Genomic DNA, 17329 nt, shown 5'->3' with positions numbered 1-17329 from the left:
TAGGTATGGTGTTCTTTGGATGCAACTCAGCATTCTTTGTCCTCCAAACACGACGAGTTGAGTTTTTACCAAAAAGTTCTATTTTGGTTTCATCTGACCATATGACATTCTCCCAATCTTCTTCTGGATCATCCAAATGCTCTCTAGCTAACTTCAGACGGGCCTGGACATGTACTGGCTTAAGCAGGGGGACACGTCTGGCACTGTAGGATTTGAGTCCCTGGCGGCGTAGTGTGTTACTGATGGTAGGCTTTGTTACTTTGGTCCCAGCTCTCTGCAGGTCATTCACTAGATCCCCCCGTGTGGTTCTGGGATTTTTGCTCACCGTTCTTGTGATCATTTTGACCCCACGGGGTGAGATCTTGCGTGGAGCCCCAGATCGAGGGAGATTATCAGTGGTCTTGTATGTCTTCCATTTCCTACTAATTGCTCCCATAGTTGATTTCTTCAAACCAAGCTGCTTACCTATTGCAGATTCAGTCTTCCCAGCCTGGTGCAGGTCCGCAATTTTGTATCTGGTGTCCTTTGACAGCTCTTTGGTCTTGGCCATAGTGGAATTTGGAGTGTGACTGTTTGAGGTTGTGGACAGGTGTCTTTTATACTGATAACAAGTTCAAACAGGTGCCATTAATACAGGTAACGAGTGGAGGACAGAGGAGCCTCTTAAAGAAGAAGTTACAGGTCTGTGAGAGCCAGAAATCTTGCTTGTTTGTAGGTGACCAAATACTTATTTTCCACCATAATTTGCAAATAAATTCATAAAAAATTCTACAATGTGATTTTCTAGAGAAAAAAATATCTCATTTTGTCTGTCATAGTTGAAGTGTACCTATGATGAAAATTACAGGCCTCTCTCATCTTTTTAAGTGGGAGGACTTGCACAATTGGTGGCTGACTAAATACTTTTTTGCCCCACTGTACAAGTCAGGCCCTGGAATCCAGCACATGATCAGTGAGAGGCAGTTAGACCTGGCAGTGCACAGTGAGGAACCCTACAGAGTGCTGCAAAGACGAACAGTCGAGAATGAGAGAGAGAGAGAGACGAAGAGACTAGAAGGAAATGACAGCCAGCCTTACGTAATCTCGACATCTGCCCATGTGTCCAGTCTGCATGGGGCTTTGTTACCAACACGGTCCCAATAGCAGGAAGCATCTCTATGAAATTGAACAAATAGCCCCCCCTCCACCACCACTTAGAGTCCACATAGGTTCCAGCTGCCAACAGGATGTTTCTGGACTCACCGTACGGACCAAAGCGCTTGTTAAAGCTCAATGGGTCATTTTACTAGTGTCCCGGAGCAACAGAGCAAAGGTACAGCAACACAGGAAAGAGCCTGTAAGTGCTCCAATAGCGCCTCTAGTCTTTCCTCTGTACAGTAGCTACACACAACAGGGTTTCCACACTAAAAGTTGATACAGTAGAGAAAGGTCAACAGCACAGTGTGTCTGGCAGGGATGGAGGAATGGAACTACTTACCTAACATGGTGACAAGAGAAAAGCTGTGACACTTTGACTATCAGTGTGATTGGAGCAGAGCCAAATGAAATCATGACAGTGTTCATTCTTTTAAACGGACCGTGGGGCTGTTATGTCATGGCTATGATGACTTCATCTCAGATCATTTGAGCAGAGTTGAGTGGTTAGAAATCGCACTCATCCCTCCATGTGCTTTCCTAACGCTCTGCTAAAAACTGCCCGGTGCTCACAGGGAAGAAAACAGCCGCTCAAAATTCGCTCCGTTCATTAAAATCAAACAATTTAACCAACACCTATCTATTTATTTTTTTACTACCTGGACCTACCAATTGTTTTTTAAGTATTGAAACCAAACCATAAGTATTTTAATGAAAAGTATTTAAGGTGAATGTAAAGAAGCAAACATAATTTCAAGTAGACTACATGTCATATTAAACAGCATATACACACTCTTAATAGGTCAGGAGCCAGACAGGAAGCCTAAGAAGGGATGAAAATGAATTATTTAGAGTATTTTATACAGCCTACAAAGAAATACATTGTGAAGCATTTGCGAGTGTGACAGAGTAGGCTGGTGTCACGCTGGTATAAATGATTCGGGAGACAGACACAGGAATGCGTAATAGTTTTTACAAAATTGTACCCAAAATATGGCGTGCCGTGTAAAGGCACGGGGACGAAGACAAAACAAACACTATACCAAGCACAGGGTAGAAACCCCCCAAAAAAGAGCAAGGAGTACCTTGAATAAATAACACATGCCGCACAATGATTATCACTACGGGACGAAAGCCCAAAACACACAGCACAGGTACTCACACGCACCAACAGACATTGTAACAATAATGGACAGTCCAATAGAAACCAAAGGGCACACTTATACAAGTACTAATCAGTGGGAATAGTGGACAGGTGTGCGTAATGAAAGTTCCGGAGGGATCCGTGACAGTTGGTTATAGTCTGTAAATTGCGCATATAGGCTGTGACTTACTTATAATTAAATGCAAATTAGACAAAAAAATGCCTTTGAATCCATTTTTAGAAACACGAGTTTGGTCAGTCTGTGGCTTAAGGCTCATGCGATGGTGCCTGGAGAGCCGGCCAGCAGTGAAAAATATCCTCGCCACACTTGCAGAGCCACTGGGGATGCTAAACACACTTTTGGCCACTCTTGCCAGGCTGGGCAGAGATGTTTCTTTTTCTTTTTTTTACATGGGTACAGTAAGCCTAAAGGTTTTTTAGGCAAAATAACCCAGTCAAAACTGAAAGCTGAACGTGTGATTATGCCAGGCTTATTTGTCTATTGTCTAGATCTTATCTCACCTCATTTGCTCACATCGTATATAGACTTGTTTATACTGTATTATTGACTGTATGTTTGTTTTACTCCATGTGTAACTCTGTGTCGTTGTATGTGTCGAACTGCTTTGCTTTATCTTGGACAGGTCGCAATTGTAAATGAGAACTTGTTCTCAACTTGCCTACCTGGTTAAATAAAGGTGAAATAAAAATAAATAAAATAGATAATATAATGAAAATGAACTAAACGTTTAGGAGATCAGATTTTTGGTTTATAAGTACTTTGCTACAATGACACATTTAGTTATCTACCCACCTCATTCCTTTCTTTTAGCATGTGCATGTAGTAGGCTTATGGGATTACGTGTCGTTTCAGATTCCACAATTGTTCTTTAGTTGTGGACACTGGATCGCCACGCTCCCTCTCTTGGTCCTCATCTTTATAAGTCACCTTGATTTAGCACCTGTGTGTTTCTAAATTTTTTCATGAAAATAGTTAGCGAACTCCATGACAGTAGCTAAAGCAAGGGGCTAGAGCAGCACACAAGTAGACGACAAATGCATGCTGGGCCGGGCACGCCCTGAGCTCGTGAAGTCAGTGCTACTGGAATGCTACTGGAGCGAAAATGGAGCAGGCGATAAGGCATTTGGGAATTTCGCTCCACTCTCCAGTCAAAGCTCCAGTTCCGCTCCGCTCACATACTCTGCTTCATGTAGACTTTATGACTCAGTGTTTTCCACCTTTAGAGTTGGGTAAACTGTGCTGGCCCCTCTGCAAAAACATGCACAGTCACAAACAGGTACACATACTGTGCGGAACTTTGTGTCCAACTTGATGGAAAGTCCTCTATGAAAGATAAATATACACAGTTGACAGTGCAGAGAAGCGTAGCCAGTTTATGGTGCTATACCTCAGGCTCCAGTGTTGATAGTCTTCCCAGTAATGAGATATTAAATGATATATTATGTTCCATGGCTATCTGTCATAAAACCATAAATATATTTATCATGTAAAAAATGTTTTTTATATATACATATATATCATGTATTTAAAAAATGATGATCAAGAGAAAGTATACCAAAGACTGCTTTTGACTGATACTGCATTCTCTCCGTTTTCCCTGTCTCTCAGAACACATTCTGGTTTGGCCTAGGCTGCTGTGCCCTATTCCTCCTTCCTAGCATCATCCTGTCAGTAAAACTGGCAAAGTTCTACCGTAGAATGGACACAGAGGATGTTTACGATGAGTGAGTATCTCTAATCTTAAACTGTCCAGTGAAAATCTCACTTTTAAAAGTCCATATTCTGTTAACTCATACCCAGATGTTGTTGACTCGTCCTATACTATTATTTGTGGCCAAAGCATAAATTGTAGGGGAAAAAAACACAATAAAAAACCCACCTCAAACTTATATCTTAAACATATCTTATATCTTTAAAAAATGCTTGTTATTTCCTCATAGAGCATGATGTCATGTTGGCTCATTGGCTGAGCTGGCCAATCAGCAGTCTACTCGCATGAGTATTTTAATGACGTATATGCCCACACCATTCTGATGTTGGTGTGTGCCCATATATGCTTTTTAACATACTTAATTACCATTTTTTGGAAGGAAAACTATTTAACTCATATTGGAATTAATTATAGGTCATCTTTCATAGAAATCTATGAACACTGAACAGTTACTTTAAATACTATGTCGTCACATACAGTATGTCGCATGTCACTACTTCACAGGAGAGGCATTTGAACGTAAACAGATTTTTAAAAATCTAAATGCATTTTTTTGGCAGAAATGCCTTCTGGAACATGTGAACTTTCATGTGCCTTAATAACAAACGTGTGTGCATCTGTAAATACGAATAAAATTGTTGAATTACGTGCCTAGTTTGTTTAGCCACGGAAAAAGGCAGGAACCTTCCAGCTAGCCATGATTGGCTGACATAATGGTTGGGCAGGACATGCCGAGAAATGAGTTTGGATTGGTCTGCCATGTAACAAGCGTCTGTCTATAACATGAGCTGCTCAGTATGTGTAGGTAATCCTTTCTAACACGGCTATTATGAAAGATATCACGAAGAACTGCAAAAGTGTTGCTAATGCTCTCCACTTTCTGGAGGACCGAGTTTTGAAGTCAGTGGAATGTCCGGTGGAAGCATCTAAGGCGATGGAGAAAATTCTGGCGTTTGATTGCAATGAGAAACACCTGTCTAGTTAGTGAACGTCAAAATTAGTTGGTTAGCTTTAGCTACCTGCAGATTCATGCAGGGTAATAATGTTATAAGTTAGGATTATGGTTAACTGTTTAGCTAGCTAGCTAAATGTCTAAACATAAGGCTCCACTATGCAAGTAACCATTTCACTGTACCTTTTACACCTTCTGTAAATGTGACAAATAAACTTTGATTATATTTGATCTAGTTTGTGTTTACCAGAGACGGTAATGTGAAGGACGAAATGACCTGCACCAAAGTCAAATTAGGATATAACGTTAGGCCAACGAGACAGTGTGTAAGTTCTTAAATTCTCCGGTAGAATGGCCTGCTTTTATTTCGTCACACTCACAACCGTAAGTTATTTTCTGTAATTAGCTGGCCATTAACTTGTAAATAATGATCTTGTTGTGAGTTTATTTTTCTGTAGTAATGAATACAAATTAGCTCAAATTAAGACGTTGTCAGCTATATGATATTGTCATTATTTGAACTCGTTAGCCAGCTAACTTAACATTAGCTAGCTAGCTAACAAGCTAGAAACGAGCCAAAACATTGTTTAGAAAGTAGCTTTTAGTTACCTGGTTTGCTCGATTGACATAAACTAAATTCCTTTTTAAACGGGTGGGTTTATTGGTGTTAAAATACACCAATTATGCTATTTTGGACCACCAAGTTGCTGATGTCATGCAGCCTGTTTTAGTGTTTATACTTTTTCATAACGACAACAAGTTTGATGTCAGACGACAATAGCATGTTCATGATGTCACTGCAACAACTGTCTACAGACATGTCGCTAGACGTAGTATAAACCAGCCTTTAGTCTTGATGTCTTTGGTTGTTTAGTACAGTACCGTCGTACTCACTCTGTTTAGCACATGACCTTACATTTGAATCCTTAAGGAGATGGGTGGAGCTAAGGCTTAAGAGGGTGCGAAGGATGCTGAATGGGTGTAGACAAAGAAGAGCTCTCCAGTTGGTTTACCAACTGGCCATTTTCTCAAAAGTGTGGTTACAAATTTATCAACTTTCAAAGCAGAATTACTTTCCCAGTGTTCCTCAATTGTAGTGTATGATATACCATTTTCTAGCTCTGAGACTCTACTTTTATCCATTGTAATAAAAAAATAATTTAAAAACATTGCAAATGTTGCTACATAAGACCGAATTGAACCAGTCGGTCACATATCGGGAAGAACCCTTTGATCATCCTCTTAAGTGAACTATAGCTGAGGTTTGGACGCCCCCTACTGTGAATTGGTAGTGCAACCCAGTGATTAGTTTGATGTATGGTGATCCCTCTTACAGAGTTTCCCCTACAATTGGTCCACCCCACCTAGCTCTTTCCCCATGCCTATTTGGTTAAATTGATTTGAGACTGGAAAGTCATCTTGGGGAACACTTCCTTATTAGAACCTATGATATGCATTAACAAGACTGAAATTGGGTCTGAGTCTGATTAGTTCTCATGTGCCAGGATTACAAAGTGGTAATTAACACAATTTGACTCAATCCACAACAGACAAGTTCAGTAGGAGGTCATAGAATTGCCTCGTTCCTGTCTCTGGTCCAGCCCCTTATTCTGTCTTGCCTTACTTTCCTTCCCCTATCTCTGCCTTCCCCTCTGTCTATTGCAGTTCATTTGCAGTAGTAACTAGTTGTAAGCAACAGTATCTTAACTCTTTCTACTTAATTCTCTTTCTCTCTCTCTTTTCAGTTCCTCTGTTTCTGGGACTTGGCATTTTACTTTGTGATAACCATTCCTACTATTTCCATCTTCTTCCATCCTTACTTTTCATTTCATTTCCCTCCGTCAAGCACTTTGCACTTTATGAAGAAAATTGAAAAAAGCGGCGTATTAAGTACTATTCATATTGTTTTATGCATCCTTCAGTAGCCCTCACCTCTCCCATGCACTTACAGTAGTGAATGAATGCGATAGACAAGTCACCAAGTGTCTTGATCAAAGACGTGTATCGACGTAATCTGATCAGTGCCCAAAAACCTTTTGGTGCATTTCTATTGCCGAGCGTTTCATAAATTTTTGTTGTTGTTCTTTTTTCTATCTTTGTAGCATTGAGACAATTCCCATGAAAACGTAAGATACATTTGACCCATTTTACCTTTTCCTTTCTCCTTTCCAGTAGAACTCATCCGTACATCTGCGCTTTTCTGTGGATTTTGTACATAGATTGAATTGCTGATTTCTTGGTGCTGGTTCTTGGTGTTTAACATTTTTAGCTTTGAAATGCATCCGTCGGTGTATCGTTTTGGCTTTCCTTTGCGTGCAATCTTGAAAAAGTGCCCCTTGTTGATCATTAAGGGCTCTGATTTCTTGTTTTTAGTATTTGATTATTTGTGTACTTGTTTTACTGCACCGTTAGGAGTTAGTAACCCAAGCATTTCACTGCACCCGCTATTTAAAAAAAAAAACACACAAAAAAACAAGTATTTAACCTAACTAGTCAGTTAAGAACAAATTGTTATTTACAGTGATGGCCTACCCCGACCAAACCCGGACGATGCTATAACATCTGCTAAACTGTGTATGCGACTAATACACTTTGATTTGATTCTTACAAGCCCACCTTTTGTCTTTGTAAGTTAAGGTGTAAGATAAAGTACTGTGGTTTATGCATTCTAGACTTTCTATATAGAACCATACGTTTGTTTACGTTTAGAATAGACGCTTAGCATTTCCCCAAGTTTTCCTACTTAGAGAGAAACTTTTATTGCCGAGGGTTGATAGCATGCCCTGTCTCTCACGTCATATCTTTTCATCATGTTTTTTTGGTATGCAATGTTTTGTTTCAGTATGGAAATTGGTAATAATGGTTATCATATTGAGCATTTACAAAGGTATCCAAAAACCCTGTAATGACAAGGTAAACAAAATATAAAGCAGCCCGACGGGCGAAAAAAATCTATTTGCATGGCCTGTTTCAGGGAGGGATTGGGGCAGGGGCGGCATGTTGGCTAGGGGGCAGTCAGTCACTCAGTGGGGTGGTTAAATAAGGTGGCTGGGACACAGTGCATGCCCAAGGGGCTGGCTAGCTCCTCAGACACGTCTGGAGGTCAGCTGATCTTTCCACTGGATGCTACACTGGTTGCTGCTCCAGCATTGGGAGGTCGCAAACAAGCCAGCTAGTCCACTGTTTACTGCTTGTGTGTTTTGGTTTTGGGTTACATAAGATCTTTGGAGCATTACTAACCCACTGCATGCTCTGTGCACAATGACTTGATCAAGTGAAATGAAACTCCTTGCATGTCTCCTCTTCTTTAGAATTGGGCAAACTGCTGTGAATGTACACGTGATCCTTTTGCTCCGAGAGAGGCAAAAAGAGAGGCAAGCATGTCTGCTTTGGTGTGGTGCTACTGAGACAACTGCTCATGTGACGAACTTCTAACGACCTCTAACTGCATGTTTTTCATTGAAATGTACATTTGGACGGCCAAGCAATGTGAACCAAACACAGAGAGCATCACCGCAGAATGACAGACAGGGGAACGTGACAATAAAACACATGCGGAGACTATCACCTATGGCTTGTCTTTTATTACAATCTACCCAGTATCATCATCAATTCACCATGACCATGGTTTCACTCTCTACTTCCCTCTAAAAGTCAATATAAAATCAGTTTGGATAGAGTGGATATTATTCCCTCAGTTCAGTGCATATGCAACACGTGTATGATTACACACAGGCAAATTTACTGCATACATTCACCCTGGCATCATACCATCCCTTGTTGGCCTCAAGCCCTCAGCGAGTGTCGATGGAGTGGTTCTGCTCTCTGTGTTTTGGGGAAAGCCTGCTGCTCCCTTCAAGTGCAAGATCTGAAAGCAAGAGACAGGACTAACAAAATGGTTGACCCTCGAATGTTCCCTTTTCCTGGCATTGATGTTGTCCCCCTTTCCTGTACCCCTGTGCCACTAGCATCCTTGCCTATGACACTATGACTAGGTTCCCACGGGCTTCCGCTCCCCCCAGGCATATTGACTGGTGAGAGAGGCCCAGGCTTTTTGACCGACTCCAGAAAGGTACTGAGAACCACTGAATACGCGGACGACATCTCTCCCGCCGCCTCATCAGCGTCGTCTCCCCCCCCCCCCTTTGTTCTCTCCTCATGCAATTTCCATGCCATCTTCTCCTGCTGTTTGTCTGCATGCCGTTGCCACACTGAAAAGCCTCCAGATGTTCGACAGTCTTTTCTCTCTCGTCTCCTCCTTTGCTTGACACCATATTTCCTAATGTATCCCCCCCAATTCACCCTTTTTCAACAGCTTGTTTTTAGCACTCGCATGTCTGCTTCACTGGCTTTGCAGAAAGTCTTCAACGGGGAGGATTGCTGTTTTTGGAATCACTAATAAACCGTAAATGGCTCGATGGTATCTGTGTCTAACCACGTGTAACTGCTCTATAAATGTGCAATAGACGAGGCCCGCTGTGCGTGTTTGCCATTCCTAATGACTTATACAGTTTAAGATGAAAGTCTTCCTTCTCTCGTTTCAAAACTCACATTTCATTGCTTTCATTTCCCCCCTGAGTCTCACAATGGAAAAAGCAATAAGCTTCTGAAATGTCTAATCAAATCTGATGCAATTAAATGTCAATGTTCTCTGACGCAGTGTCTTCTTTTCTACAGTGCCATCGGAAACTGGAACTGAAACACTAGATTGTAAGTTTCCACTATATTTGTAGATACTATTCCTATTTTCTATGATACATTTTTAGCATAGAAATATACCACTTCATATGCTATCTGTTGGCTTTCCACTTAGACTATTTTACATCAATGCATTATTACTCAGATGTTGAATGCGGTGTTAAATTGCATTTCATCTATGTTTAGGACACCATCCATTTCCCACCCCTTGGACAAGACAAAGCTTCAAAAAGAGGTCCTTACCTGATGTATTTTGTGTGTGTTCAGCCGGTCCTCTCTTCCTCTGTCTGCACGGATCTTTTTACTGACAAGATCCTAATGACCAGTCATAGCCTGTTCTGGATATCCGCTGTCCAATAGGACCCCCCCCCCCCTCGGACACTACAGAAGGTGCTGTCATCAACCCTTTCTTTGATCTTCCCCGGGGGGGACTATAAGGAAGCCATACATCTGAGCCAGTGTCGGTCGACCTTCATCCTTCACCTCTCACACAGCTGTCTAGTGTGTTTACATTAGTCTGGCCACAATATCAGAGCCGAGGCTGAGTTCAAATTGAGGACACAACGACAATTACATGGCTGTGTACTCTCAAATCTTTTGTACTTCTTTCGCGTTGTCTAAACAGTGAATGAAAAGATCCTTTGAAATGTCATGTAGAGCTGCTACTAGAGCATTGCCATTACTGCTCATATTTGAGGGGTCTTTGCGATGATGTTTTACTAACTGATGAGGAGAGCCGTTTGAGACGTATCACGTGAAACAAACAGGATTGAGGCCAACTCCAGACGGTTGCCTTTTAGACCTGTTTTACCACAGCATTTTGACTGGTGTCCACCATCTTGTTGGATATGAGGAAATACTGTATCTCATATCAGTGTATAACAGGTAGAATATCACATGAACCTGGACAGAAATGTCAAGAGACTAAAACATTCCTTAGTTGATTAATTGATTAACAGTAAATGCAAAGTATCCTGTTGCGTATACTAACACGGTGCGTTAATAAAGATATTTTCCCGGGGCTATTGTAGTGGTCAAACTTTAAATTGGAGAACTGCTATTTGAAGCCAAATCCTATTTTTACTGTAGGTCTCAGGTCTTTAGTTGTATAACAGTTATGCATAATATATTGTTTCAGTCTTTTTTGTTGTTGTTAATCCCACAGTAGCTTTTGGTACCTATGGAACTATGGAAGGGGGAATGTATTGAATAGTCATTTGTATATAAGAGATGTATTGCTTAAAGTGATTTATGACACCCGTGTGGACTATGCTGAACAACGTTAACATACTGTAAAAATGTGCCACCCCCCCCCCCAATAACATAGCCCATCTGTTCTCACTTGTTTACACATTCCTTCTTCCCTACTGTCTGCCTCACAAAGATGGGGACATTAGCCTGCTTAACTACCATGTGCTGTCAATCAAATAGCATGAATCCAATCCAATAGAGGCTTGTTGACGAGTGGCGCGAGGACATCTTATTGGTATAACTGATCTTGCCCGTTGAGTCTCGGAAAGAAACGCCACTTCCCAATCAACCATTACTACTTAAGTACATGCCTGCCGACTGCTTACCTTAACAAGCGTATGATTAATCACATAACACGCTATTTTACTGAGATCTAATGACAGACGTTTTATATGCACCATCTGGTTAGATAGTGGGTGCAATGTTTCCTGGTTGTTTTCAGGGTAGAACTGTAATGGTGGCACTGGATAGTGTGGGGGGGGGGAGCACTGACGGTGATCATTGGAAATGTGTGTCCTTGTAATGGGGGGGTTTGTTTTGAAAGTGTAGAAATGTGAATCAACTTTCAGTTGCATTCTTGTACACAAAGCTTTTTGATTGATGTTCCCGTTAAGAGGTGTGTCTCAGTGACCGCTGGAGAAACCAGTGGAGAAACCAATGGAGAAACCAGTGGAGAAACCAGTAGAGAAACCAGTGGAGAAACCAGTGGAGAAACCAATCGTTACCCAAGTTTTCAAGGGCAAGGGGGGGTCGCTATTTTGGACACCAGGTCCCTTGTTTTGTGTCAGTTATTATCGGCACATGACCAGGAACATTTGACATGAGACAGTGGGCTTACACATGTGTTAGCTATTACCTCAAAGCCACATAGTCTTATATAATGTTGCCGTTGCCGTTGTCGGACATAGAACATGCCGTACCCCATTTTGTACCCGCTGTTTTGGATACGAGATTATTATATTTTGCTATGGGCTAGGACTTGAGGTTTCCACAGTCATTTGGCACTCACACCCACATCTGTGCAGCCCAGAGACATTTTCTGACCTGCACGTGACCACTTCTCCCTCACCCTAAATGTACAACTGGCTAAAGAAGAAGATTGAGTAATGAGTTTAAACTTCAGAGAGAGTGAAGCTGATTTTATTTCAAATCCTAGGTAATTGTATTTTGATTCTTAACCTAAGCTCATCGTTCCTCAGGCTGTCTGCAGTGATATATTTTGGTTCACCACCTTTGCAGCTCTTTGTACTCCCTGCAAACTCTGTGTAGCCACTAACATGCACCGGGAGAGAGAGAGGGGAAGAAATGCCCGGCCCTTCGTTTGGCTTGCGGCCACGGAGTGCAATTCCTGATTCTACAAAGCGAAGCGAACCTGCTCCGGAAGTTTACATTACAGATCCTGCGTCACTCACAAGGAGCCCTTTCTCCCCCGTTATGATTGATTGCTAGGAAAATAAAGTTGCAAGAGGCATGTGCTGCTACCCCCCTTTCTATCGCACAGACACACACACACTCGCTGTTACATACTATTACATGCCTTTGTCTCGAGTCAGCAACTCTATTATGGGTTATTCTTGTTCTTCTCTGATTTCTATCCTCAGGTTTCTCCACACTTCTGTTTCAGATTTGATTGTGTTTATGTTTGGAAGGAAATTATAGGCTGTGCTGTATGGTTGTAAACATCTAACTTTAAAACAGCCGTGAACCTTGAACTGTTCAACATGTCCTTATAGAATAGCATTTTAAGACACTTTGTGGTATTGAGTTGAAATGTACTTACCACACATACCAACGGTGTGTAAAACTGAGAAGAAAATGTAAGTGACATGGTGAACCATTACAGAAATCTTATGTTGGCATCCGTGTGCCAAGCTTCTCAAAATGAATGGCAGTCTGGAATTTTTTAAAGCGATAAAATCCACAAAGTTGTGCTTGACATATTTGTCAATGAAACACTGATATACTATACTAGTATGGGCGATTATATAACACCTGGTTAAACTTGAGGGCATCAATGTTCTTTGACTATTCCCTTCGCCTCCCTCCCAATTGGTTTCGCATGTGGTCCTGGCTTTCATTGACAGTCTCCAGATAGCCATAAATTATAGTCACATTGCACTACACTCCTCCCCTCTTCAGGATGGCTCTTGTAACCCAGGATTTTTTCACCTGAATGCCCTCTTTGTATGCTGAGCCCATAAATAGCAGGGGGGACCCTCAGCTTCTTCAGTCCCACTTTCACTCTCTCTCTCACACTTAATCATCTGGCATAACCATGTGGACTTGGGCTAGCGCACTGCTGCTCCTCGCCTGCTGCCTCTGGGCAGTGGAGGGTCAGAACGAGAACGGCAATGGCAACACGAGGGCAGGCAATGGTGGTGGTGCTGCCGCCACTGCTACTGCAGAGAACAGGAAGGGTGTCTGGGAGGACCCCATCCAGTTCAACAACAAGGCAAAGGACTTGTGCACCATGAGCGTAACCGGCCAGGGAGATGTCACCAAGCTGAGGATATCGTGCCAGGGTGCCGAGAGAACCTACTGGTGCGAGTACACGGGCAAGCCCCAGATGTGCCGTGCCTACAACAACAACCCTCGCCATTATTTCACCCAGATCATGTGGGACCTGAGGAAACTCCAGAACGCCTGCCAGGCACCCAAGGCTATCAAGCCTCAGATGTGCAAGAGGGCGCCGGAAGACGCCCAGATGTTGTACTCCGCTTCCTCCACGCCAGAGGCAGCATCAGCAGCCACCCCCCAAAAGCCGGAGAAAGCCCAGGAGCCAACCCAGGCGAAACCAGAGACTCCCAAGGCACCGATCGTCAAGCAGGCCAAGCCAGCCGCAACCAAGCCTGAGCAGCCAAGACCAGAGCAGGTAAGACCTGAGCCAGCAAAACCAGAAGCAAGACCAGCGCCTACAAAGCCAGTGCAATCCAGACCTGTGCAGGCAAAACCAGAGCAGGCAAGACCAGCAGCTGCAAAACCAGCAGGAGCAAAACCAGCAGGAGCAAAACCAGCAGTGAACAAGACAGCAGTACTGAAGAAGCTTCTGACACCCAAACCAACCACTCCAAAACCAACCAAGCCCACTGTCAAGGGCAATGCCAAAAAGATTGCACAAGAGTATTGTTGGCAGTCACTTCAAGGCATCTGTTCCTATGTCATTGGTTGGTTTCAGAACTAATAATGAAGGTCAGTTGAAATAAGTTGGCTGCTGATATTTTCTGAATTGTAGCCATTGTGTAATATATCATGACGACAACTTGAGCAGTTGTATGTCTCTTCAAGTCATTTGACTTTAAGTTCTATAAAAATACGACCAATATGATTTCATGTTCAGCTCAAAGTCTAGTCCGTGTTTTACTGAGTAGAAAATGTCAACCTATTCACTGTGTTCACTTTGCTTTCTGTTTCCCAGATTTAGATTCCCCCGTGAAGATGATTTCAAAGGTCTGACTAAAGAGGTGCTCAGAGTGGTTTTCCAAATGAGGACTTTGCTAATAAATGTCACAGAAGAGAGTTTGAACACCCTCTCCATGGGAATGATCGTGCTGACATTTCTGTCAATCAAACATCTTTCCTGCCAGCCATTTTACCATGAGTTGTGAATGTTCCATTGAGACCAATACCAATCCAAAATGTTTGGTGAAATTGTAATTCCAAGGGTCACAATAACAACTGAACGCATCCATACCTGAATGTGTGGATCGGGTATGGACAGATCATTAAATCCATCGTCTTTCACACGGTACTCATTTTGTCAAAAATGAGTACCATGGTTTTTGTGTCAGAAAGCACTCTACACATTTCGACAAACCTATGGTACCCTATAATGTACTCTCCTAAGGCAGATACACCGTTGGTTTTGCCATTTTTTGTATGTTTGTTTATGTGTATGTTTGTATTACCATAAACCACATATTGAATATGCTGTGTTGGGGAAAGACATGACAAGGTTTTTGTGTCATTCACATAGTAGTGGCATATTCTGCAAACTCTCCCACTGTTTCATTGTACAGAAATGTCATAATCAATGTATGAATGTCTGTATATAATGAATAAAGTGTGTTCTTAATTCTTGTTGGTGTGTCTGTGTTCCTTACTGGCTTGCTTTAGGTTTAAAGCCTGTCTCTCCCCATTTTTTTAAATACCAGCAGGGAAAAGTCCAAATGAACAATATTGGAAACATTCATGTTTACATTTGTGTTCAATAATACCCTTTTTGAGATGCAGTGTCACTTTTCCCCAGTAAGTGACGCTGTTGTATCTTCTTTCAAATATTATTTTTTCAATGACTGCTGCGGTCAATGCGTTACTCATTGCACTTTTACTAGGCCGGAGTACGCACACTATAACATGTGTAGAGAAAAGTCCCTGAATGTTTTTTTAGGGGTAATCAATTGTGTATTTTCAGTATGCACGCTTTCACTTGTTATAAGTGACAATAGACTGTGTAGTCCAAATTAAGGACAACGACTTCTGACAAGACACCAACAGATAAACCCAGATACCACCAGATGAACTCAAACAGTGCGCTTTAGCCTATGTTCCACGTTGGTGGAATAAGGGAGTGGTGGTGGGTGTGTCCGTGCTCTATAAATGCCACGTGCTCGTTCCGGAGGTGTCACAACGGGATTGAACCATTTCCATTTCCCCAAATCCACAGGTGAGCTGAATAAAATAACCACTTATGTTGTTAAATATGATGCGCCATTGACCTCCATAAATCTCATCTGCATGCTGCTGTGTTGTGATAGGCTACAGTAGCAATTATTTTGAATGGGAGGTAATTGTACTGTACTAACATACACAACTATGCCATCATTTTGCAGATATTTTAGCGGGATATGACACTTCTTACCAACCTAACCGTCATGCTGGTTATTGCCTGCATATCTCAGCAGTTTATGGTGACTAACTGTCAAGGATCCAAAAAAAGGGGGATGAAGAAGAAAGAAAACCAGGGACCAAAGGACGGAGAGCAACCAAAGCCACCCGTCCAATCTCCAGATAAGAAAAACAGCAGCCCCAAAGGAAATGTGTTCAAGGGCAAATTCTCCGCCAAAAACAAGACGCAATGCACTTGGGTTGCGACAGGTGACGATGCCTTTGTGCTTAGCGTGAACTGTAAAAAAGGGCAAACAAGTTTCGACTGCGAATATGTGGCCAAACCAGCCACTTGCCCTGGGTACGTGTCCAACACCAAAGCCTATTGGAAACAGATTGCGCGCGCTCTAAAGAAAAATAAGAATTTATGCTTTGACTCAACGGCTTTGATTAAAGCAGGTATGTGCAGAAAAGCTCCCAAGGACGCGCATTTCAAACTTAACTACACACCCAGAGATGTTGTTACACTTCCGATGACTACAATTCAGCCGCGTTCCTCTCTCTCTGCCTCTTCATTCGGTGCCAAATCTTGCGCAGTTGATCAAAAGAGACTGGCGGAAGAATATTGCGCGGCTTCCTGGTCGAGTTTGTGTACTTTCTTTTTTTCCATGGTCCAGAATGATGATTGCTGAGAGTATAAATGTATTTAAATTTCCTCTCTCCCCATTGATTTAGTCATAAACAAAATTGACACGTGTTACTCCTCGGAGATGTGTGCATTTTGATGGATTGTGATGGATCATTTTATTTAAAATATCAAGACTGATTGAGTTTCAAGATTGATTGTCTCATACCACCCATACCAATTTTCCTTTTTTACCATGTGTTGTATTCATTGTAAAGCCACAGTACTTAATAAATATGTTTTCTATGTACTCAACTCTTCTCTTCATATGCCCTTGTAGTTGAAGCATTTCTGCAGCTCTGTAACCTGGGAGGGTGGATTGAAGTTAGGCTATTATACTTGTATACTTATATATTATACTTGTCAATGATGTGTTAGCTTTATACCCATTCCTCATTATTTTCTAATGACTAAAAATGATTGTATGATTTACTACTACTTGGCAGTCAAGAGTGTTATTCCGTACCACCTTGCATGGACTCACTCATGCACGCACGAGAATACATGCATGCGCGCACACACACGACCCTCCTGGGCGTACTCCACTGCATTTGCCAAAATATTAGGAGTTTGAGCATGTTGGGTAATTACACACTGTAATTATACCAAGTCAGTTTTAGGGATCATTTAGAAGATTGATGCTGCATTCCTTGGCACTGACGACTGACTTTTCATTGGCTTCTTCCAAGGCGAAATGCAATTCATATGTTCTAAACACTCGTCTGTGACGTTTAGAACACTCGTCTGTGACGTTTAGAACACTCGTCTGTGACGTTTAGAACACTCGTCTGTGACGTTTAGCTACGCCTTTCATGTAGATCACTACAACAATACACAATCACGATGTCTGTAAAATGACCTGACTGCTTGATAGCTAATGGATATTTTTGCTATAACTATAAAACTAT

At 42.0% G+C, this 17329-nt stretch overlaps 3 protein-coding genes across 13 annotated transcripts in view; all 3 read left to right on the top strand.

Moving 5' to 3' along the window:
- The window catches only part of LOC112256350 (prominin-1-A), a 114713-nt gene extending 101919 nt beyond the window's left edge, over positions 1-12794 (top strand). For 4 of the 11 annotated variants that reach the window (XM_042325609.1, XM_042325613.1, XM_042325611.1 and 1 more), the window contains 3 exons: positions 3909-4024; positions 8275-9035; positions 9641-9674. In XM_042325609.1, the coding sequence (XP_042181543.1) occupies positions 3909-4024; positions 8275-8398 (240 nt within the window). In that variant the 3' untranslated portion in view covers positions 8399-9035; positions 9641-9674. Of the gene's footprint in view, positions 1-3908; positions 4029-6708; positions 9036-9640; positions 9675-9847 lie in introns of those variants that run through there. The other 7 variants (XM_042325615.1, XM_042325612.1, XM_042325614.1 and 4 more) reach the window with 6 other exon arrangements.
- Positions 12795-12930: 136 nt separating this feature from the next.
- On the top strand, positions 12931-14989 carry LOC112256351 (fibroblast growth factor-binding protein 2-like). Its single transcript, XM_024429538.2, has 2 exons — positions 12931-14101; positions 14328-14989. Exon 1 carries the CDS (start codon positions 13188-13190, stop codon positions 14091-14093), a length of 906 nt encoding a protein of 301 aa, XP_024285306.1. The 5' UTR covers positions 12931-13187; the 3' UTR covers positions 14094-14101; positions 14328-14989.
- Positions 14990-15414: 425 nt separating this feature from the next.
- On the top strand, positions 15415-16671 carry LOC112256352 (fibroblast growth factor-binding protein 1). The gene is made up of 2 exons (XM_024429539.2): positions 15415-15575; positions 15742-16671. The coding sequence occupies exon 2, from the start codon at positions 15757-15759 to the stop codon at positions 16426-16428; it is 672 nt and encodes a 223-aa protein (XP_024285307.1). The 5' UTR covers positions 15415-15575; positions 15742-15756; the 3' UTR covers positions 16429-16671.
- The last annotated feature ends 658 nt before the right edge of the window (positions 16672-17329 follow it).

The sequence above is a fragment of the Oncorhynchus tshawytscha genome, linkage group LG08 (genome assembly GCF_018296145.1).
Source record: "Oncorhynchus tshawytscha isolate Ot180627B linkage group LG08, Otsh_v2.0, whole genome shotgun sequence".
NCBI classification, from domain to species: domain Eukaryota; kingdom Metazoa; phylum Chordata; class Actinopteri; order Salmoniformes; family Salmonidae; genus Oncorhynchus; species Oncorhynchus tshawytscha.
This window is presented reverse-complemented; position numbering and strand designations above follow the sequence as displayed.